At 35.5% G+C, this 25,937-nt stretch overlaps 1 protein-coding gene across 2 annotated transcripts in view; it reads left to right on the top strand.

Moving 5' to 3' along the window:
• pcdh7b (protocadherin 7b) overlaps nucleotides 1-24,492 on the top strand; it is a 371,243-nt gene extending 346,751 nt beyond the window's left edge. For both annotated transcript variants that reach the window (XM_088627997.1, XM_088627989.1), the window contains exon 3: nucleotides 20,388-24,492. In XM_088627997.1, coding sequence (XP_088484123.1) covers nucleotides 20,388-20,767 — 380 coding nt within the window. In that variant the 3' untranslated portion in view covers nucleotides 20,768-24,492. The remainder of the gene's footprint in view (nucleotides 1-20,387) is intronic.
• The last annotated feature ends 1,445 nt before the right edge of the window (nucleotides 24,493-25,937 follow it).

Raw genomic sequence — 25,937 nt, 5'->3', positions numbered from 1 at the left:
ACAGGATAAAAACAATAACAACAATACTGTTAGGCTGGGCAAATTATTTTTATTATACATATACAAAATGAGATATAATGATGTGTTCCGGCTTAGACATTAACAAAGAGCATAACGAAGGTCATAAAGGTCATAAACTATATTAATTTTGGAAAATCAACATATTATGTAAACTGTATGTTGCTGTTATTGGTATTTTAAAGAAAAAATACTGTAAAATCCTGGGTTCGGTACAATGATTCAGGCATTCATGTGAAGGACAACAGAGCTTTCACTGGCTCAAAAAGACAAAAAGACAAAAAGAATAACTCTTGCAGTAAATGCCCAGCCATCTACATTGGAGAAACAGGAAGGAGACTCGGAGACAGCTTCAGAGAACACGTCAGGGCTGTGAAGATTAAAGATCTCTCCAAGCCCATTGTTTCTCATTTCACCTCTGACGGCCACAACCACTCTAATCTCTCCGTCTGTGTTCTCAAAGACGGTTTTCCGAACTCATACATCAGAAAGACCACCGAAACTAAAATTATTCTGCAGCTAGGATCACACATTCTCCCTTCCCTTAACAACAGACTACTGTTCTTTTAAATTTTCTCCATTCATTGGAAGTTTCATTTCACACCTCTCTGCACCCATTCTGACTTCACACCTCTTGATTGGCCTCTCTTTCTGTCCCCTGCTCCCGCCTCTCACTCCTCCTTTGTTCTCCCGCTACTTTACCTTTGCCTACTGCCCTGTCACTCTCACACCTGAAGAAGGCTCCACGGCCAAAACGTTGTGTTCTCTTTCTTCTTTTTTTCAGCATGGAATAAACCTATTACTTGTTCCTTTGCAGCCTACGCATGCTGACGCAGCTACCCACCTGAAAAAGAATAACTGACACAGCGCAAGCCTGCATTCTCTCCTCAGCCGTCCACACCACACTTTTCCCTGGGTCAGAGATTAAATAAAACTTCACTCACACCAAACAAATTACCACACACTGAACACTGAACATATTAACCCAAATATGTCTCACAATACTTTTATGGTACATTCCTTTGCTAAAATGTATTTAAAAATAAAAACAATTACAAACGCCAGCAGAGAGAGACACACACACACAGTTCTTCATTGTCAAAAAGTAATTGTTTTTTTCTTTGTCAGCACCCAGACAAACGCAAACGCGTTATTAATGAAATGCTTTTATTCATTCTTAATCGAACTCACAAGTTGTCATCTGCTGTTGAAGCTCTATGAGACTAGACTCAAACATGGCTAGACTTGAGTATTTAACCATGATATTATGTTAATGTTTATTAATCTTCCTTGTTATGCACTGAGAATGATAAGCACCCCAAACACGGGGGCGGCGTAGCGGTCGGCTTTGGCTTTTCCATCTATACCGATGCACTGCAAGTACAACCCCCTTCTCTGCGGGAGTGCTGGCTGTGACGAATTAAACCAGTTTCACAGATATTTTCAAAGTAGAAGAGGGTGAGATTTCCAGCGAAAGACACCTCCCCCCCTCCAAAACCCAGTAAGTACAGTACTTACTAGTTAAGAAAGCTAGGCTCCTCAATGAAATCGCTTTAACTTGCTAATGTGTTGGTGTAAGAGTCCGGGCGTGGCAAGCTTCTAATGTCTCCCGACTACGGCGAAAGGAACCCTTCTTTCATTGGAAGACAATGAACATATTCTACCCGTACATGAGAATATAATGCTGGCGCGTGGGTGCGGTGGGGTGCTGTACTAGCTCTCAAAAAAAAAGTTGTTTTTTTAAGTCAATTGAGTGTCCATAATATTGGAGTAAGTGAAAAGACCACGGGCATTCTTCCTCCCCCTACATTCTCAGAGTAGAATAGAATTTATTATTAGCACAATTTATTACAGTGCTTAATTTAATATTATTGATTACTAATAATTTATGCTAACACCTAGCTTTCTAAACTAGTAAGTACTGTACTTACTGGGTTTTGGAGGGGAGGGAGGTGTCTTTTGCTGGAAATCTCGCCCCCTTCTACCTTGAACTCCCCCCTGTGTATTGTCCGTTTAGGGCAAGCGAGAGAGAGTGTGCTGTCCTTTGACAAAACAAGGCTCGCCAGATAATGTGAATCAAAACCTGTTTTTCTAGTTTTTAAAGTCGTGTGATGTGTAAGCAGGAACACATCATTATATCTTACATATGAAAAATACATAATATAGCTCCCAAACAAACGGAAACATGTTTTTAACAAAATGCTTTTATTCACTCATAATCTGACAATTCAGGAAGACTAAGGAAGGACTAAGGGAATTGTCATCTGTGGTTGAGCTCTGTGAGCTCGGTGACTTAGACCACTTGTTATCCCAAATTGTTTGATTCGCTACAATTCAAATAGAGAAAAAAGAGCTGACTGACAAGATTTAAGATGTGGCTGTCAATGTTGGATTAAAAAAAAACACGTTGCCCGACGTTAGTTGCATTGCTTGAAAAAAAATTTTATTTCGAGAGACTGGATAAGTAATTCAAGTGTTTTTTTAACTTCCTGAAAAACAAGTAATAATTTAACTATATGTGCAAACGTTTTATGATATGTCGCTGTTGTGAATGTCTGTGGAGTGTATCTTTGCCTGTCTGTCCTGGCTGTGCTCTCTTGCTCGCCCTCCCCCCCTCTTTCTCTCAATTCAATTCAATTCAATTCAAGGTGCTTTATTAGCATGACAGATGGGTACAGTCAGTTTTGGGTATGTACTTTGTAATCTGTATTGCTTTGAGATGCCACTTTTAAAGGTGATATATAAAATCAAGGCTTTAACTTGCTTTAACTCCGCAAGTCTGAGTTCTTGTGTCCGTCCTATCCGAGCCCAAAAGTATTTCAATATGTGTCTTTATAGCAGGTGGTGTACAGCTTTTTAGTATAGATTACACTTTTCTAAAATGTATTTAAAAAATAAAAACGAATACAATCTAATCTTTCCATGTTTGATCCCAAGAAAAATAAATCTAAACGGGGAGAAAGCTATGCTGAAAGTTTATTAAGATCCTTAGAAGACATCAGATATCAATTTATCTTGCATTTGTCTGATTGTGAATAAAGAAACACATGTATTTAAACACGCGTTTGCGATTTAAATCAAAACGCGACTTAAATCAATATAAATGTTTATATTGTAACGCATAGGTGACTATTCATTGTTATTAAAATGACTTAAATTTGATCATGTTGTGATATTTAGAAATATAAATTTGTTTGGTTCGAGTGAAGTTTTATTTAATCTTATTTTATTTAATAAGAAATGTTTGTTAAAAAAAAGTCATGGCTCCGGCTGGATTCTGGCTTGTGTTGCGGTACATGAATATAATTATAACAAAAAGCAATAACTGTGCCATCCTACTCCTTAGTTAATACAATTGATTATTTATAAACAGTTAACATTGTTAGCAAAATATTTTGAATTATTTTACCCTGTTTTTTCTTTGGTTTTGTATTTAACTTATTATATGATTTTTAATGATTTAATATGATTTTAATTTTAATGTATATTTGAACAATGAAAATATATTTTTACAAGATGCAGGGGAAAGTGCAACAACTTATTACAGTGCTAAATTCAATATTATTGATTACTAATAGTTTATGCTTACACCTAACTTTCTTAATTAGATGTATTTAAAACAGTGAACTACTGTAAGTGTAACATAACATTCAGAAATACAATCGAGAATAGTTTTGTGGTGTTTGTATAGATGAAACGTTCCTAAAACGTATAACGTAACAAAATTAAAGACGATTAAAATCTGTAATCTTTCCACTTGTATGTCATCGGAAAATACAAGAAGTTTCTGCTTTGTCTAAGGATGGTATCAAAAAGTAATCTAAGTGGTGAGAAAGCTGTGCTTAATGATAATTAAGGGACTTAAAAGTAAAAAGAGATGCTTCATATTGCTTGACTAATTTTAAAAACTAAGCTATAAATGCAGACACTCTCTCGGTGCCGCGCCGGGTCTAAATATCTAAATATACATTCGCCCCCGGCAGAGGCCGAAGAGCGCCCAGCTGGAGTGCGCGGGGAAGAGGAGGACAGGAGTGAAAGTGGTCAGGGCGGGGTTTAGGAAGGCCGCTGACCAGTGCTGCTGTCCCACAGTGAAGCGGGCGTACAGTCTGGGGAGGTATCCGTTTTCCTTGTAAATAATTCCCTGCTTCTGCACCCCTGGGTCTTACTCTCTCTCTCTTTTCTCTCTCGGGCGCACGGGCGGTGTGTTGGCTCCTGGTGTTGGCGGGCGGGGGCGCGAGAGAGCCAGGCTAGCAGGTGCTGACGGAGAAGAAAAATAAAGGCGTTCTTTTATGTCCGTTGCAGTAAAAGAAAATGCCTGACAAAGTATGGATTGGACAGATTCCAAGTGCTTGTACAAATATGCTAAAGAAATTAGCAAAAAAAGTCATTCCTTTATCGTATTGGCTACCTAATGTCCTGTCCTCGTTAGTTAGATCTACTAAATGCTGTGGTGTTTGTCAAAGAAAAAACTAAAAGTAATTTCGCTTAAAATGACGGTTAGAAAGAATGTGGATCAGCGTAATACTTTGAGTTTACAGCTTGTCCAAAGTCATTCATTATTAATACTATTAGTAATATCTTCGGTAAAGGCTTTGATGCATAAATATTTCTGATAAAGGTAGGTTGTGTACTTTTGTCCAACTGAGCGATAAAAAAACTGTACTGTAGTACTGAAAAAAAATGTAGTCTACCATTCTTCTGCATTTAGCCACATGTTCTCATCTACATCACACCTTATGTCCTCTCTTGCTATATACTGGTGTAGGGAGAACCGGTTCAGGGACGCCAAATATGTAATCATAGTGGCTCTCTGAAGGCACCAGTTCTGTAGGGTTTGGGCATTTACTGAGACAATTATTAATTGTAGCAGTAAATCACAAAGTTGATTCTTTTGATGGCTTTAGAGTCCAACCATGCGACATAACTCAAACAACGCACACACACAGGTACTAATACACGAGGATACATTTATTAATACATAGAATATGCCTTAAACTAACAGATCTTATCGAGAGGGTTATCAGAATACAAAAGATATATATTCAATCAGTTACGAAGTGTTACACATATCAAGAGGACATACGTTCAGTATATCATTCATTAAGACCGTTTCATAAATGAACTTGGTTATAACTTCTACATTAGATACTCGAAACAAGTACATGACTCTTAGGAATTAAATTGATATCAACTGGTTGGGATAACAATTGAACTCTCGAGCTGTAATGCATTGAAGTTGAATACTCATCCAATTTCTGGGGATTCAGATCTCCTGCGGGCACAAAGAAACAGTTGCAGGCTGTTGCTGTCCAATCCGCGCTCTCTGGCTCGGTGCCAGGCTGTGCTGTGCGGCTTGCGACGGTGCGCTGCTGATGTTCACTGTTGGCTTTAACTAGCAAAGTTTGTGCACAGGAGAAAAGATGACTGTGGGTCCCAGCAAGTCAGGAAGAGGACCGGTTTGTTCGTGATGAAGAGCTAGTTCTGAATAGTGATTCAGCTGTCCACAGTTCCGACCTGTCCACGAGGCCTGCTGCTGGTTACTCTCTGGCAACCTCCACTCTAGACTCTTAGAACAAAGGAAAGTTCTGGCACTCGGACACACTGGCCGTTCCGTGGTTGTCCGGGCTGAGTCTCAGGATGGTCAGGAGGTGCGCTGCGAGAATGTCCTGCCCTTGGGAGCCTTCTGCTCCTAGGCCGTCCTGCCCTGGAATTCTCCTTTGAATTCCCTTTAGAACAGTCCACAGAATCCTCTCCAGAATCTTACTGAATCTTGTTGAATCTTGTCTGAATCCTCTGTGTTGCCTGTTTTTACCTGGAGGAACTTCAGCTCATTGATTGGCTGAAAGTTCCATGGCCATCAGAGTCCCACGTGGGTTACTCGGCCCTACCAGTCCCTGATTGGTTGATCAAGGTGAGATATGAGTCACTTACTCCTGACACTTAGTAATGCAGTCCAGATGTCCAACTGGCACTCCCTAGACAGATAGGCGCCAATGGATGACCATTGATCATGATAGCCAGGCTTAGCTAAGTGCATCCCCCTTTGGGAGCTGTCTTTTATCAAAGGAACCCTAAATCAGCCTGCATGGTTTCTCTGTGGCTGCACCACAGAGATGAACAGAGAAATGAGGCCTAATTTGGGAAAGCTCAGAAACACTTAATTCTGCCTTATTAATAAGCCTCGCCGCTACACTGGGGAAAGATTCTCTTTGCATGCCTGATCCATCCCTGGCAGTCTCCAGTTGTTATGTCCAGGCATCCAGCATCCATTGCTTCCAGGAGGGACATCTGATCATGTGGACGATGATCATACACTTTCCACCTCCATGAGGAAAGGAATTCCTCTATAGGGTTGAGGAATGGTGAATAAGGTGGAAGGAAAAGGGAAGCCATCTTTGGATGGGCTGCAAACCAGTCTGTGACTGCACGGGAAAGGTGAAAGGCTACATTGTCCCATGTCATCACAGCTGTTTGCATGTTTGGACTCACCTGTCCCCTTTCCTCTTCAGACACAAGTCTTCCATATAATTCATCCAAGAATGAAATGAGGCACTCTGCATTGTATGGCCCGATTTGGGACCTGTGTAACAGTAACCCATTGGATGACATAGCCGCACACGTAATGATATTGGCACCCCTCTGACCCGGAACATCCACTGTGGCCCTCTGTCCTATTACATTCCGTCCCCGCCAGCGCCTTTTTGCTAAATTGAAGCCAGCCTCATCCACATAAATGATTTCATGGGGTGTCAGAATGGCCTCCAGCTCCATGACTCTCTAGCAGAAATCAAACAAATTAGGCTATACATTAAAAGCATTGCTGTGTACCTACAGTAAAAACAATAAAGCAGTGAGTGCTGTTTACTACAGTGCCCTACGTTTTGTTCAAAACCATTACTGTTGAATAGACACCTTACCTACACATACTGGTGCCTTAGGTGCTTGATAAGATCACTGTTCTTCTCAAAAGGAACAGTGTACAACTATTTCATGCTGATGTGATGTTTTGTCAGGGTCTGAGCTATTGTTGTGAGGCTGACACTTTGAACATTTGAACAGTGTTGTCTGCCAGCACTCTGGCCTGAATTTCCCGAAGTTTGATTGCGTTATCAGCAATGACCATGTTCACAAAGCCCTATCCTGCTCAACATTGAATGTCTTTCCACTTCCCCCTGAGGGAGATAATAGTGTAATTGTGGGGTCCTATATAACAAATACAAATACACATTCGCAGTACATTTCAGTGTAAGCCTTTGTAAAATGCATAACTTACATGTCTGTTCACTGGAAAGTTCTTACTATACTGTAGATGTGACAGTTGAAAGGTTGAACTCTTAGACCAGTCTCTCTCAATGACAGACCACGATTTATGATTTATGATAGCTCTTATCTTACCGAACACAATAGCTTGTGGTTTTCCTCTGTGGCGAATGCCACCATGCATTCAAACTCCTCTTCCTCTCCATTTGTCCAGCCATTTGTCTTTCATCCACTCCTCCTTTTCTTGCTGGGTCCACGTTGAGCAAAATCATTCCAAAGATTTCCTCTTTTTATTAGATGGTCATGGAATTTACAATCTCTCAGCACCTGGGTAGGTTTTCAACTGAGATGGAAATCAACTGTGTTTTGTCTATTTACATAACTTCAATCAGCAGTTTGTCTCAGTAACCTTTATCAAAAACTTTGTTGTGGACGTTGAATGTGTTCAAATATATTTAGGATGTAGCAAATTGCTATCCCCTTGGATTTTACTTTATATGTTAAGTTCTGAAATTCTTTGTTATCAGTTTTGAGACAGAGTATGTAAGCATTTGCAAATTGGACTGTTACACACCATTTTGCTGGTAGTGGAGCTTTAGCAAGAAGTGAATTGAAGAATTCTGAAACCTATGTCCACCGAATGCATTTTGTGTTTAAACAATGAAAAAATCACTCATGGTTTGGTCAACATAGAGGGCTGTTGTGTTAACTGTGTGAAGAGTTTTGAAAAAGTGAACTTGGTATTGAAAAACACTTGTTAGAAATTGTAAAAAAAACTGTAATATCACTTGATAGTAAAATTAGTATGGAATCATGTAACTAAGCAGCTAAAATATCACAAGTGGTTGTTTTGGAAACATTTTGACATTCATTTTTTTAAAAAGCTTTTATTGTCCTTATAGTGGCAATGGACAATAGAACACTCTTAGACTGTAAAGTACCACGCTGCACCCGGTTCAAAGCCTGATTGGCGCATTACTTTTGGTTTGTTTCTTTCATAGCCAAATATATAAAAATAAATCACTATTACAGCTTGTTGTGAATGCAATGTGCCTCTTTTACTGGCTTACAACCGCATTAAGAACATCTGTATTTTGTCTTAATACAGTTTTAAAACTCATCAACAATTAATTTAACTTTAAATTTGGGTTAAGAAAAAAAATCACACATACTGTATTGTTGTAGTGAAATCATATGGTTTCATACTGTATATACAGTATATTTATACAATATACATCACACTGCCGTTCATAGGTCTGTGTGCTACTGTTTCAGTATATCTGTGTATCTGACTTCCCGATTTTGACAAACAGCTAATCTTGTTTGAAGAATTAAACATCTGTCTATTATGTGGCTTTATTTTTTATTTAATTGAGCAGAAAGTCACCTTGCTCTTGTTTTTTTTATTATGGGAGTGTGCAAACTGAGAGAGCACTGGGGCACATAGTGGGATTAATAATTTTAGTAAATATGTTGATATGTCTAGATTTTAGGTTTCTGAGGCAAGATAAAATTGTATCCAGCTGTGATTTAGCTACGTGACGTTGCCCCCATGAAGTTGCAGTGTAGTACCTATAGAGTGTTAGTTTTAATAAAACAGTATATTACTGTGATCTTGCAAATACAGTTTTTTAAATGTTTGTAATTGCTATTCTTGCTTATACATTTTGTATTGTTATTCAGTTTGTGTCTGCATGTTAGTTGGTGGGCTAGCATACAGAGTGAAAATTCTTCCAATTTAAAGCAGAGAAAATGCCACCAAACTTTTACGGCTCAGTATTTTTTGGCTCTGTTTGGTTTAAGGAATGCTTAAATGTCACAGAGGTGACATTTACAATTACGTTACATTTTTATGTTTTTTTGAGAGACTTCAGAAGGCTTCAACTGATGCATAAAAATGTAGCATAATGCGTTCTTGCATTATGAAGTCGCTTACACCTAGGATCCGCTTTATTTAAAAACTAAGGTTTCTGAAAATGCAACCAGGTACTGGATATTGATTAAATAAAAGTTGTGACAATTTTCACAAATCAATATTTTTTAAATACCTGTGGTTTGAAGGCTCTGTGTCATTTTTTGCAAAGTTATTGACATCAGAAAAATTGTGGTTTCATAAATAGGCATTTTAATAAGCGAAGGTAACCAGAGAACCAGAGAAAACAAATGACTCTGAACTATAAAAATGTATCTGATAATTATTAACAATATTATTTTATTAATACCAGCTAATCATTTCAAACTGCTTCTATCTTTTATTATTTATTATTATTCTCGATTATAATTATAACAATACGCACGATTGTTGTTGTGCTGCACCCACTGGGCTTCGAGCTTTGAGTCACCTACTTCTTTGACTAGCTTGCAGAGAAAGTCATTGCCCTGCTTTTTGTCTATCACTTAATAAAAAGGTAAATGTAGAACACGTTATTTATTACTGTTTGTTTATTTTGGGTCTTTATATTTACCTTTATAATGGAGAGTCCCCATTATTCAGTGTACTGTACCAGTGAGCTAATATCTGGGAAAGGTTTCTTTCTTTTAATTGAACACACCAAAATACTGACAATTGCCACAATACGCCAGGAAATGTGATAAACGATTTAGCAAGTCAATGCAATTCTATTAAGAAGCACTGTGTGATCTCCTGTCCCAGCCTCAGGATCAGACGGTGAGCACAAAGCAAGAACTCATCATAGCAAATCAACAGGTTCTGTTTTTCAGTGTGCTAATAAATTAAATAAAAAAACATAAAAAATCGGACTTTCTCTGCAAGCTAGTCGAAGACGTAGGCGACTCAAAGCTCGAAACCCTGCGGGTGCAGCATCAACAACAACAATAATAAATTGATAATTTCATGAAACAACTCGTGATTATTGTTATTATTTGTCTATTATTATCTAATCCCTCAACTCAGCTTCACTTGTGGTTATTTTGGAAACATTTTGACATGTTTGTTTTAACTATATTGCTGTCAATACTGTTGCAATAGGCAATGAAACGCCCAGGGTTTGTAATGTTCGGTGCTGTGAACAAGTTAGAGTTTGATACAGTACAAATAAATGTATTTCCCACAAGCTGTACTGCAGTGGCTTTAAAACTAGACAGCATTTCATTGTATGCATGTGTCAAAACTACAGTACGGAGAATCAAGTGTTTATAAACAACAGAATGTTTGATTGCTGATTGCCTTATGTTAAAGAGGGACAAACACAACAGAGGGCATGCTACTGAAAATGCATCCCCACCCCAAGCACTGTCTATTCTACATAACAAACAGTAGGGTGTAACATTTCTAGCCTTTGTGACTACTATTTGTTAACGACATACAGAGCTGCATTACATAAAGTGGCTGCAATGGAATATGTAAAAGTTTATTCTAAAATAAAAGACTCAGTGTGTCTCCTCTATAATTCTTCATCTTACAGATTGTCCAAGGTCATTCATTATTAATAATATTAATAATATCTTCAGTATCACGTTAAAATTGGAACATTTGTGTAAGTGTAAATCCACATTTCTATTTTCTAACCACTTTATCCAGGACAGGTAACAGTCTCACCTACATTATTTGGTTATTTTTTACGATTCTGACAGACTTCAGAATGATGATGCTTAAAAATGGAACATAATGCGTACAGTGGGGGAAGAGCTGTTGAGCACAGAACATCTTTCCAACTTTGAAAAGATTTGCATATGTAGTTTATTCTTATCTGTGTGAAAAGAGGAAATACAGAGAGAGCTTCACAAATTAACGAGAGGTGTGTGACACCCTGTCTCAAAGATAGGCATTTTAACAAGGATGTGAAAGTGACAAATCACTCCGAAAAAAAAATTTCAAACTAACAGCAGTTTGAAATTATTAGTTATTAAATTCATATTGTTAATAAAAATCAGATACCTTATTATAGTTCATTTTCAGTGGTCTTTTTAATACTGTTTTATTATTCTCATTTATAATAATATATACGTTTTCGTTTTAAGGCTTGTTGTAAAGGCTTGTCTTTAGATGCCCCATTTGAATGAATAAGGTATTTTAATTGACATGAATTAAACCGGTTGAACTGCTTATTGCTCCTAATGTTGACAGTATACACGTTTGTCCATTCATGTCGTTGATCTAATTTAACTTTGAACATGCTGTGGTATTTAGAAATACCCCAAAATTAAATGTTTTGTCCATAATATTTATTATTTTTTAAAAGAAATGCATATTTCTTATAGAATAACTCATGCTGTGAGCTGGATTTGAACCCCAGTTTCAAGAATGCAAGTCATGCATTGAAGTTATTATGCCAACAAGCCGCTCTGCAGCTTAGACTATAGCTGAAAAGGGCAGGCAAAATGTTTCCAAGTATTCACATGTGAATGAGTCATATTGATGCATTTGTTTACAAAGAAAGTGGACTATGCTAAAACTTGGAGCTATATAAATATATTTAGACCCTTAAATTAATAGTATTAATTTCTTTAGATATGTGATTCCATATTACAGATCCAGCCATTCAAAATGGGTGAGGTAAGCTGCATTAAAAAACATTGTACATGGCGCAATAATCCGCATCATACCGCGTGTTTTATTGAAAATCGGATAACAGTATCCAGAAGCACCTTGTAAAACCACCAGGTGGAGCTAATAAAGCTTAAGGCAGTGGTTCTCAAACTGTGGTACACGTACCTGCAGTGGTACGTGGCGTGCCGCCAGGTGGTACGCCAAATGACCGTGGAACTGTGTTGTGTGCGCTGAAAAAATCAGGGCGGGTTTTCATATTTTGTATTTTTATACGCGTCGAATACGCAGCCTACATACTACGATACAGTGCGCGCTAATACTTCAGTGGACACAAGAGATACTCTGTAATTCTATACCACTCTATAGGAATGCGTGCTGCGGACGCAAGTGACCAATTGTATTTAAAAAAAGCTACTGTATCTCCAGCAAATAGGGAGAAAGGAGAATGTGCGTGATTTTGGAACAATGCCAACGTTGTAAACACAGGAATGCATAGAAATGCGTGCTACGAACCCTGGTAATCTTGTGAGCACAGGAAAGAGTGAAAAATAACAGAAAAATATTTAAGAACTGTTCTAAGTTAATTTGAGAAAAATACACCGAGCATCTCTGTGTTTCTCTCCCATGCGCATGAAATAAATACTTAAAAGAAACACTGAAATAAAAACGGAAACGTGGAAAAATGCAAGCCTGGGGATTGCTAAAGCAGGTAAGCCCCGCACTATTATGTGTGGAGAAAAAGCTGCTGAACAGCTCGACCTGCTGCCCCCCCTGAAAGACACAGTCATTCATAGAATTATTGAAATGAAGGATTATATCAAAAGTACGCTGACAGAGCACGTTAAGATGAGCAGATGTTTTTCACTGCAATTAGATGAGTCTGTAGTCGATTTGGCCAATTTGCTTGTTTACGTTAGATACGAGTTTGAGGGTACGTCCCGTGAGGACTTTCTGTTCTGTAAGCCGCTACCAACAGGAACTACAGGATTTCAGCTTCTGAATGAATTTATCGAAGAGAATGGCATCGACTGGATAAAATGTGTCGGAGTTTATACAGACAGTGCTAGAGCAATTACACAGCGGTGTAGTTGCAGGAATTAGAGAGGTTGCTCCAGAAATTAATGGTTTCACTGCAACATCCACCGCGAGACCTTTGCCGTCAAGAAAATGCCTGACGATTTAAAATCTGTTAAGACTGTTGTGAATTGTATCAAGGCTCGAAAAATTAATTCACATCTGCTTTGGTCGACTAAACAGGCTCACCCCTCTCACTGAAATTGTGCTTTTTTATTTTTATTTGTTGTTGGTTTTTTTCTGTAAAACACTTTGAGAAGCCACATTTTAATATATCAAACAAAGTTTATTATTATAATATTTATTATATGTATGTGTGAGTGTGTGTGCACATGCGTTCATGTTGGTCATTGAGAATTTCTAGGGTTCCTATGAGATGATGACTTGTAGGTAGTACTTGGATGCTTTGGATTAGGGGTGGTACTTGGTCCAAAAAGTTTGAGAACCACTGGCTTAAGGTCTCATGTACAGCATTTGAACTATCAACATAAAATGCCTGGTTTCAAATCCTGCTCACTGCTGAGGGACAATCTTTTTTCAATTAAGAATTTAAGTTGAAGCTGAGCAGGTATGAGCCTGGTCAGTACCTGGATGGGAGACCTCCTGGGAAAAACTAAGGTTGCTGCTGGAAGAGGTGTTAGTGGGGCCAGCAGAGGGTGCTAACCCTGCGGTCTGTGTGGGTCCTAATGCCCCAGTATAGTGACAGGGACACTTTACTGTAAACAGGCGCTGTCCTTCGGATGAGACGTAAAACCAAGGTCCTGACTCTCTGTGGTCATTAAAAATCCCAGGGTGTTTCTCGAAAAGAGTAGGGGTGTAACCCTGGCGTCCTGGCCAAATTTCCCATTGGCCCTTACCAATCATGGCCTCCTAATAATCCCCATCTATGAATTGGCTTCATTACTCTACTCTCCTCCCCACTGATTGCTGATGTGTGGTGAATGTTCTGGCGCACTATGGCTGCTGTCGCATCATCCATTGGTGGTGGTGGAGGGGAGTCCCCATTACCTGTAAAGCGCTTTGAGAGGAGTGTCCAGAAAAGCACTATATAAGTGTAAGCAATTATTAAGTATGTTTTTATAATGTTTGTAATCGATATTCTTGCAAGTACATTTTGTTCAACGTTCAAGTTGAAAATTCTTCCAAAAGGACTATACCTTTACAATGGAAAAGATGGCACCAAACGTTTTCGGCTCTGGATGTCACTCAAGACATTTCTCTTTGGCATTTTAGTCATAAAGGTGGGAAGATGCCTCTCCCCTGCCCTTTCCCTCTTTCTGCCTGACCTAGTCCCATTTTTACCAATCTGTGTCCGAATCGCAACAGATGAGAGAGAGTAGGGAGAGAAAGAAAAAAATGATAGTCAGATTTAACATATGTAAGATTTAACACAATGTAAGATATGGAAGTGCAACAATTTATCACTGTGTGAATTTTGATACTAATTATTGATTACTATTAGCTTATGCACCTGACACCTGACACCTGACTTTAATTAGATGTATAGAAAATATTGAACTGTGACATAACATTCAGTAATGCAATCAAAAATAGTCTGTGATATTTGTGTAGATTAAACATTTTTTTTTAAATAAAAAGGATTAAAATGTGTAATGTCATTAGAAAGTACAATAAGCCTTTGTTGTTTAAAATCTAAAACTTACTGGTGAGAAAGCTATGTTTAATGATAATTAAAAGATTTCAAGTTAAAAGAAATTATTTACATTCCATTATTAAGTTTTAAAGGCAGACGTGCTCAGTTTTATAAACACTGCAAGCTGCAGAACGGTCTCATTAGAGTGCTGCCTCTTCTCTGACTGAGCTCAGTGGGCAGTGTGCTGTTTTCTCAGGCACGTGCTAATTTACTTCACACCACGGGAAGATGGGAGAATGTGATTGTACTGCATCTGTATGAAATGTTGCATTTACAAAATTAAAGTGTTTAAAATGTTTAATTAAAAGTTTAAAAAACTTACACCTTACACAGAGATTCTAAGCTGATCACAAGGAAGAAAAATCACCATTTTTTTGTGGATTTCGTGTTTTTAACTAAAGTGTTTTTTATGGGTTTCAAAAACCATGCAATGTCTATTTTAGGCACACACGTTATTGTTTCCTATTTTTTATTTTCTTTCAAATTGAAAGAATCGGTTGCTCATCATGCCACACAATAGCTTTATTCAAACTAAGGTTTCTAAAAGTGCAACCAGGTACTAGATATTGTTTAAATAAAAGCTGTGAATCGGGATAATTAAATCTGTAGGTTGCAGGCTCTGTTTCATTCGTGTTTTTTTTTCATTATTAATATAACTTAACATTGAATATGTTATAAAATATAAAAAACAAAAACATGTTAATATAGTGTACATAATATTTACTTTTTTTTTTTAAGTCTTTGTTAGAAGAAAAAGTTGTGCCTAAAGCAGGTATTGAACTCAGATTGCCTAGACAGCACCCCTGTTGACAAACCTGCTGTACCAACAGGCTGCTTGGAACCAGTTGAGACATATAGCTTAAAATGTTTCTAAAGTGATCATGAGTGAATAAGTCAAATTAAAAATAAAACATGTTTACAAAGAAAGTGGAATACAGTAATACTACCAACTATATAGATACATATATTTAGATCCTTAAATTAATAGCGTTATTAATTTCTTTAGATAAGCGGTTCCATATTCCAAGAGAGAGAGCAACACACAGGGGTCTATTTGGGTAGCTACATAGGGATAGGGTGGCAATTGGGTACAAGTATAACAGGGGCGATCTCACCAAACTGTACCACCATTTTGCAGTGGGTCAGCGGCTCTCCTAGTCCCCGCCCTCACCACTACTACTCCCGTCCTGCCCCTCGGCGCGTTCCCTAGCCAGGCGCTCTTCAGCCACAGTGCAAGGTGAATGTGCTACAATATAATAGAGAGTCCCCATTAACCCCATCTTGATTAAAATTGCAAACACATTTTTATTCATTTATAATCTGACTCACAGAACACACATTCCCGAATGCCCCCGCCTTCCACTCAACAATCTTAGGAAGAACACGAAACAGCCTGTTAATAAAATTGTTGCAATTTTGTTCTGTCAGTTCTTCCTCCCAGAACTTGTAAATCACATAGATCAGTTCTTGCTTTGTGCTAGGTTTAGCCGTTTTTTGAATATAGTCTTTCAGGGAATGCCATACCATCTTTATTGGATTTAAATCTGGGGATTCAGCTGGAGTTTTCACCCAGTTCACTCCCTCTGCTTTAAGCATCGCCTTTGCTGCTGTGTGTTTTGGATCGGACAGTATTCTTGCAAGTACAAACACAACAAACTGGAATGCTACAGAACCCTAAACAGACAATACACACTTTAAGTTTAGCAGGATTTCCGGGATAAGCACATTGTTTAATGGGGATGACATTACCCATGTCTATTATCACTGTACAACACTACTTCAGCCTGCGTAGTCTGCATAGGATCAAGTAATAGGTTTATTCCATGCTGAAAAGAGAAGAGAGAAAATACAACATTTCGGCTGTGAAGCCTTCTTCAGGTGTGAGGGTCTTCAGCTCAAAATGAAACGCTAAAATGTTATGTAGGCTCTGAACGGGTTAAACTTTGATTTGGGCTGGCCAGTGCGGTGACATCACTGCTTTTCATATGAAATCCTGCTTGAATCCTGCTAAACTAAAATTAGACACAAGAAGAGTATTATTGGACAATGTTGTGAGGCTATGGTGAAATTTCTCTGTGAACTGAAGAGTTAAAGTGTAAAGTGTCTCTTCCTTTTAAACTTGTTAATGCGACACGGAAGATATTACTGCATTAATGATGTAGCGCTTCAGGCTCACGTGGGTTTGCACACTACACCCTGCGGTACCGCTGTGTACATACAGTATGAACATGTTTTGATATTTAGAAATATAAAAAATGTAAATATAGTGTCCATAATATTTGCTATTTTAGTTTTTCAAAGAAATGTTTATTTGTTAAAAGAAAACTCATAGCAATTGCTGGATTTGAACACATAACCTCATACTTATAAGTCAGTCACCTAAGCTATCATGCTACAGACACAGACGCAGAGGCATAGCATAGTGGTGAAACAGCCGTGCACATATCAATAGATTGTCTTATTCTACTCTTTGTGCTACAGTACCTGAATATAATTATATCATTTTTAATTTCTTTAGATACACGATTACATATTATATTCCCTATTAATAAAATTCTAAAAGTATGCTTTTGTTTACTCCGATAACGAGCGTATTCACAGAAAAGGTTAAAACGATCACTTTTCACAAAGTATATAAACGTACAGTAATATGGTCAGAAGGAGCACGTAAAAACGTTTCTGAAATACATGTATTTCACATGTAAGATACAAGACTTTGATGCTTAAAATGTTTAGGGAGAAATGGAATACTGGTGTGTATTTTTTTTCTTTAAACTACCAATACCAGCAATATACAGTTTACATAATATGTTTATGTTCCTAAATTAATGTCGTTTATGACCTTCAGATGCATTATGCTCCTCTTCTTTTAATGCTCAGCTACTAAAATTCCCCTTTAGTTATAAAATTCTATATAAATATTCTATACTAAGTGGATTAAAATGTGCACAGTAAAGAGATTAAATGATTAAATCTTTTCACTACTGACCAATGCACCATGAATCACCATGACCAATGCACCATGTTGGTCATTTTGGCCAGCCAATCACTTACCGCGGTGCACCGCGGTGGTTTGTGGGTAGTTGCGTGCGGTACGGGTGTTTACCGTGCATTTTGAATGGCTGCATCTGTATAGGTAGATAGATAAGACTTTATTGATCCTGAAGGGAAATTGATGAGTTGTATAAACCTAATAGAGGTTGTATTAATATAGGTCTATTATGACCTAATATAGGTCTGTATAAACCTAATATAGTCAGAAGGAGCACATAAAAACTTTTCCAAAATAACTACAGTATGCAACCGAATGAAAGACGTAAATGCTTAAAATGTTTATGAAGAAAGTGGAATACTGGTGTGTAACTACAACTACCAGCCATTTACAGTTTGAGAATATATTTATATTCCCAAATTAATGTAGTTTATGACGTTCAGAGATGTTATGTTTCTCTTATTTTAATGCTCAAAACTAACAAGAGAGTTGGTATCTTGTTCCTGGATCCTGTTCTACAGGCTATACAACCCTTTAGTATAATTGCGGTATGTTATATTTTAGATGATATGAACAATTTCAGTTAATAATTTCAGAATCAGTTCAGAAAATCTGTTAAGAGACAATATTTTGGCTCTAAAAGATTACATTAAATTAACAGTTTATTTTATTCCTCTTCTTGGCATTCACCATTCCGGAATTTCTCTGGAAGAGGGTGTAGGCTCAATTAAAACCATAATCTTGTATATTATTACTTATTTTATTTTGGAGTGAAGTTTTTTGACAGCATCTTTTAAGGTCATGTTAAAATATATATGGCAGGAAAATATTTTTTCATGATATCAAGACATTGCACATTATTTTGTCAATAATAAAATAATCAACATTCTAATCTCTATGTGCTAATTTAAAAAAGAAATAGAACAGCACAACACAGAAGATAATGAGATCATTCAAAGGACAATCTATTAAGTCTTGGAGCTATAGATACAGTAGTGTGGAGGGAAAACATGTTAGTGCCAGAGTTAAGAGAAAAAAGAAAGCGAAACATAATATAACAGCATGAATCTAAAATCACAAGCAATAACAATAAATGTTGAGTTACAGGTGAAAAACTCAATAACTAAGGTTAATTTACTGTAGGTCACTGTATTCATTATATAACTTTAGAAGGCCTTTAGTAGGAACTTTTACTTATGCCAAGGTAAGAAAATTTCACAATGTAGGTGCAGAAAATGTTTTACTATTAGTCATTTAAATTAAAACATAAGAGAAATGTTAAGAAAAGTGGTAACCCATAGTATTCCCTGTATATAAGGTAATCATGTGTTGACGTAATCTAGTTAGATAAATAAAATAGAACCTCAATGGTTTATATGGTATTGTACATGTTTTCTCATGAAAGTAAAAGTGAGATGAGGAATTGAGAAATTATGAAGAAAATGTTGTGACAAGTCTTGTATTGATAATAATAACTAGCAATTATGCATCTCAGAAGTGCCATGTATAATAGTAATAATTTCTAATTTTATATTTATTGGAATATTTTTTAAATATGAATTATTTATATATCAATTTGTAGATCTACAAAAGTGCACTGAAATACTGTACACAAACACTATCATTTGTTTTACGTATGAAATATTACAGCAAAAACAATAACAGCAATATGTTTGCTTTATATTTGCAAATCATATCCTGATTCTCTTCCTCACTCTTTTGTGCTTCATGCATCATAGGGTATTACCTTTGAAATGTGTCTCAGGAATATAGTACTGTGCATTATTAGCTGCAAACAGGCAGCTAATGCAGATTTTTTTTACATTTAATATATATTAGTTTCTAGATTGAGATGCACATTGCTATTTCAAATTTGGAACATTAATACTCAATATATTCAATTATTTTTCTTCTTATTTCCCCTTCCACCTTATTACAACTTACGTATTATGTACATTTAGATGTTCTGCAAACATCTAAGCCACTGAGCCAGATTGCAACCTTTTAAAATTAATCAAATTTTCTAACATTGCATATTTAAGACTGCATTTAAGTTAAATATGATTAAGTGATAAAGTTAAGTGATAAAATCGCAACTGAAATCTTTGCTGATCCATTGTTTATTATTAAACATTATTATTATTATTATTATTTAAAAAAAAACAAGACAAATGTTCAATCAAGTGTGATAGGAAAGCACATATTTCACTAGATTATTTTACTTTAATTTTGTAACCCACTGCATTAATATCACAGCTAACTTTTCATTACAGATATTATTTTTAAATTAATTTATATTTTAAAGTACACAATTTCTGACAAAATTGCCCCTATTTTAAGCATGGAATTCCATTAGCTATGCCATCACAAATTTATATTAGTATATATACATTAGTTGCATATGCTTTTGTTTTTACATACTGTATGATAGTAATAAATTTACTTATGATCACGCAAAAAACATGAGCATTTAATGTTTGCTTTTGAATTTGAAATAAACAATTTATGTTTCTAAGTACAAAATTAATACAAAAATACAATACAAAATTAATATACAATTTTATATAATTATATAATAAAATTAAATACAATACAATACAAAAATTAATACAAAATTAATATCTGAAATATTCAAATGTCTTCTAGACATTTACTCTTGAAACATAGATAACTTTATTGAATATGTATTAATGCATACAATAAATAGTAATTAAACATTTTTCTGCCATGGTACTTTAACTTTTCAGACAATGTTCCTCTTCTCCCAATGCATGTAACAACATGTGCAATTTTAAAATATTTTTCATCAAGAAATTGGATTAAAAAGCTGCAAAGAACAGCAAAAGCATTAATAAAATGCTGTAATATTTATTTCACAGATTCAAGGCCACTGCCAGATGTAGCCATGACCGGCAAATGCACCAGGGAATGTGATGAATATGGCCACTCTGATTCCTGCTGGATGCCTGTGCGAATGTCACCAGAAAGAAGACAGAAGAATCAGCCAAAACTCTCTACTTTCATGCCCAGCACTGAACAGGGAAGCCAGGAGAAGATTGCTAATGGAGACCCCCCACTCATGGGTGATCGCAACAGAAATTTGCTGAACAAAAAGATGACATCATCTTATGAGACCTTCAGTAGTGCAAGCTTTGGTAAAAATGAGGATGCCAACCCTGAGGATATACCTCTTACTCAAACAGGGGAGTACAAACCATCTCCTGTTAATACACTCACTCGACGAGAAGTGTACCTGTAATATGGTTTATTTGTGATCACCTGTATGTTTAAGGTAAAACAAACGAAAACTCAAAATTCCAACATAAATAATGCAAATTATTTAAAGAAATACAACAGTTAGAAAGAGAAGGCTAATAATAAGAGTGATACTGGCAAATCAGGCCTTTAAATATTTGCTGCCTGATTTTATTGTACAATGTAAAATTCATTTTCATAACTTGCATGCTTAATCTCCATCAAAGATTGTATTGTAAATTGATGGTTGCAAATCAATTTAACAGGAAATGAGACTGATTTAGAGAAATACGGCACAACATTGAAAGCGATAAGAGTCAACTGTGGTTTGGTAGTACAGTATGCCACTGAGCCCGATGAAACTGACGGTCAGTAAAATTAATTCAATTTTGTCCTTGGCATATCAGTCAACCCTGACAAGGATGATACATCACAAAACAATGGAAAAAAGCATGACATCTTCATTACTACACTATCACTTTAAATGTAAACTTTGGGAAGACAGAGCTTTAATATTTTGCCCTAAGGCTTAGACAATAATGACAATATTTTTAAATGTCATCTATAAGAAATGATACTTGACAATTGGATATTCAATGAAATTCTTGATTCCCTGGTTTTTAATGTTTCTTGGTAGCAATTTCCTCTGCTAGGTCCATTTTCCCTACTGTACATATACTATGCACAACACACACCTTCATACAAACACACTCAGGCTTTCAACTCACAACAGCAGTTCTTTGGATTTTATTAAACTAGAAAACCAGGAGAAATTTCAAGAAGATGCAAGCTTATGAGCCATGATCAATCAATGTTTGCCAGTCTTTGCTTGAATTGCGTAAATATGTATATATGTGGTTGTACATATCATCTTCAGTAACAAAAATACTGCAGAATTGAGACCCTGTGGGAACTTATGTTTCTATCTGGTACAATCAAACAAGAGAATCCTAATGTTTAATACAAATAGGATGACAAAAGAAAAATATAACATGCAATTTTGCAGGCTGCATGAAGACAAATATTGAAGATGGATGTACATGACTCTGTTGTAAACATTTGCTGAGTAAATTAACAAGCAACATACAGGATATACAGTAAATGTTGATGCAATATTTAGAATGGGTTTTTGAGATTTAGAATGGCATTTTTAGATGGATTTCAGGTTACAGAATATTATCTTTAAAGCATGTAAAAGTACATAAGCAGCAAAACACAAGTAATATGGTTAGCTTATTACAAGCTTAGCTTATTAGCCCTCATTGCAATATTGTCCATGCTACAGTGAGTATATGTGTTTACATATATGTATCACATAAATACATGAGCTGTTGCATTTTTGACAAGCATAAAGACAAGCATAAAGAATATAGTACATCTCAATGGAGTAAAATGAACAACTTGTCTTTTGAGAGTTACAAACCAAGAAAATGGGGTCTAAAATAAACCAAAGTTTTGGAAAAATAAAGCTGGCATGAAAGTATATAATGATTTTCTGATAAGTTTTAGACAGAAACAAATAGCTTTTGGTAGTTTGTTGCTTTTTGTACATGCATATGTGTAAATGTATAGTCAAAGTATAGGTTGATTGATCAGTAAGTTCCATATGTATTGCAACTTTTTTTTAAATTTTAAACAACCACTATAAATGCCCCTTTATTTATTACATGTGCTGTATAGTATTACATGGTAGCTGTTATTCTGGATTCAGTAAAAGGGCACAAGTATTGAAAAAAACTAAAAACAGTTTGCAGTTGAAAATTTTGTAAATTGTCAGATTACAACAAAAATAATCCTTTGTTAATCAACTGCTTTCGAAGTACATCATTCTGTAGTCTGTAAGTACTTGTTGTTAAAAGAAGTGCTACTAAAAAGCTTATAAAGTGTATACATAAATATGTATTTTTATTGCACGTTTAAAGGGAAATTACTTACTTTGAAGGAAAATACAAAAATAATAAAAAAAACTTTTCTTTATCTGTGAACAAGAAAGTCCATCATGTTGCTTGCTTTTGTTATATCTAAACAAACTTTAGCCATGTAGTCTTATTTAGCATACCAGCTTAAAGACAATAAAAATATAAGTGAATACATCAACTCTCACTACCATGGACATATTTTTTCTAGGAGAGAACTCTTTTATTTCTATGTAGTTTTCTCATTCAGAAATGATAATTATGGTGATATGTATCTACTGAAAGGTATGTTACATGTAAAAGTCTGGCTTTCTTAATACATTGAAACATATTGTATCTTTGTACTGGCATGGCACTTATGTTTCCTTTTATTGCTTTCATTTTAATGATTGCGGTCTTTTTTTCTGGATCCACTTGTATATTTCGAGTGCTTCTATAAAAAATAGAGTGAATGCAAAATATGCAATTGTGCCTTCTTATACCAACTGGTGTAATATGATATTGGTTAGAAATGGAAAAAAAATAAGAATAACGAGGTGCAGGGATTTATCATATGCTGGGATTGTATTTAGCTGTAGGTTGAATACAATATTAGTGAGAAAATCACATTTTTCTGGCATTTCAGCTGTAAGACCAGTCAAGTTTTGTATTATAGATAAAATATGTGTCAAGAGTATAAACATCTTGAAAAAGAAACAAGAGCATCTCTGAAAACTTGTCAGGCAATTCCATGTTAGTTATGCAAATTGTTTCCAGAAAATAGCATTTGCAAATATATGACCTACACCTTCAATAACTTCTGTGTGTAAATCTCTAATCTGTTGACATTTTTGCATGTAGTGCTTACAGATTTGTATATTTCTGTAAGACCCTTGAAGACTTTTGACTGTTCAGATGAGTAGGTAATTATCATTTGAAAGTTAAACCAGGGATTGATGAAAACCTAAGCAGGTGCAGTCTGAATGACAACCTCAGATGTTAAGCAAGAATACCCATTCTATTTAGAACAGTCCAAAATAATGTAACAGATTGAAGGTAGTGCTAAAATGTTGTTTAGTATGCATGATAAACATAATTCAAATCTCATGTTTTCATACAATATAGTATACAATTCCTATACTATGGATTCAACAAGTTTAGAGGTCATGTTCATTTCTTAGTGAAGATCTGCATAAAATTCTAATTTAGTACAGAATTAAATGTAGGAAAATTACCATTTTTTGCATCATTAATGCAGGAGGTAAGATATAATTCAAATGTACTTTTGAGAAAAAAAAGTTTGATAAGTTTTCATTTCACCTTAACCAAAGCAATATACAACATACAGTAACTAATACTAGGATAAGATGGGCAAAGTAGAAATACTATACAAAATTCTACTAGGTAGGTTCCAGTGATGTCAAAAGAAAAAAAAAGATTTTGATTCAATTTACTACAGTATATCAGAATGAAAGTTGAATCTAATTCATTAAGGGAATTCTTTCCTCCTACGTGGGGTATATTTTCAGCTGGCTGTTCTTAAGACTTAAAGCACTCACTTTTAGTATGATGAGATCTGTTTGTAATATTAATCATGAACTATTGTTCTGCGACTTGGATGTTGATATTGAAACAAGGAACAATTTATCATTGTTTATTATGAGTCACTATGCACGAAGCTATGCTAAACACAACAAAATGTATTGAACGCAAGTCCACTTCTATTTATGAAATATTTTACATAATTTAATTTGCTTTTGTACAGTTTTCTGTAAATAAATTGCTTGTCATTTTTGTCTTTGCGAATTAAAAAATAACATGTTAAAACTAACAATTTTCCTTTTGCTTTAGTCTGAAATAGATATTTCTAAAACTTCAACTCCAAATTTGAAATAAGCAGTATTACATGATACAGGATGACAGGCATCTTGGATAGACATATCACTGATATTTGAAGTTAAGACCATTGTTTAGTACTCCCTGCTGCCGAGAAGAAAAACATCCATCCATTTTGTAACCACTTAGTCCAATTTAAGTTTGCAGAGGACCTTGAACCTATTCCAGAAAGCAATGGACACAAGGTGGGTGACACTCTAGATGGGATGGCAATCCATTACAGGACACTTACACTCACAACATGGCCAATTTTCCTAGAAGCTGGATAAAAAAACACATCAAAACAGTAAATTACAATATAGGTAAAAAAAATTAAAACAAATATGGAAGTACCATTCACATAGAATATTTGCTGAGTCTAGTGTTTATATGATTTCAAGTAACTAAAAAGTAATATTAAACTTTTTATATCACTTGGAAAATGCTTACCTGACATCATCTCAAAGCTGAGCCATTATATGTATCCATCAGATACATAACTCATAAAAAGAAGAGTTCAATTTAGATAAAATATTATTGAAGTATTTTAAACAGATCTAATCTTTATTATGCTCAAAATAAATTATGAAGGAATTCACAAGGTTGTTTACAATCTCATAAAATTAATTAATTTGACATACTGTAAATTGTTTTACAGTATATTTCAGATGTAGCCATTCAAAACGTGTGGTAAAACCCTGTACCATGGGAAAACATCTATAGCCTACCGCTGTATGTGATTAGCGGTCCAAAATGACCAACAAGTGGCACTAGTGGATCATTAATTGTAACTGAAATGATGGCTTCTCTTTGCTGTGCAAAGCATAAAAATAGCTGAGCATAAAAATATGAGGAGCGTAATGTCTCTGAAGGTCATAAACAATATTAATTTAGGAATATATATATTAACAAGCTGTTTATGGCTGGTATTGGTAGTTTAAATAAAAATACACAACGGTATTCCACTTTCTTCATAAATAGGGAATATAATATGGAATTGAATATCTAAAGAAATTAATAATGATATTTAAGGATTTAATTATACTTATATAACTCAAAGTATTATCGTATTCCCCTTTCTTTGTAAACATCTGCATCAACGTCTTTTTCTCATTCACTCGTGATTATGTTGGAAACATTTCAACCTGTTTCAGCGTTCACTTCAAATGACATTTTGGTATAGAGGATTAAGTGTTTGCCTTTCAACCAGGAGATCCGTATTTGAATACCATTCAAGGCACATGTTTTTCTTGCAACAAAAACACCATTTAAAAAAATGTATTATGTACAATATATTAACATTTTATTTTATAAAAATCACAACGTCTTCAATAAATACATTGAAAATATGAATCATCAAGTGTGAATATGGTCAACAGTGGAAGCAAAAAACTGTTCAACCAG

This window comes from Lepisosteus platostomus, chromosome 1 (assembly GCF_059453375.1).
Source record: "Lepisosteus platostomus isolate fLepPlt1 chromosome 1, fLepPlt1.hap1, whole genome shotgun sequence".
Taxonomy (NCBI): domain Eukaryota; kingdom Metazoa; phylum Chordata; class Actinopteri; order Semionotiformes; family Lepisosteidae; genus Lepisosteus; species Lepisosteus platostomus.
The sequence above is the reverse complement of the archived record's forward strand: the minus strand, read 5'-3'. Positions and strand labels throughout refer to the sequence as shown.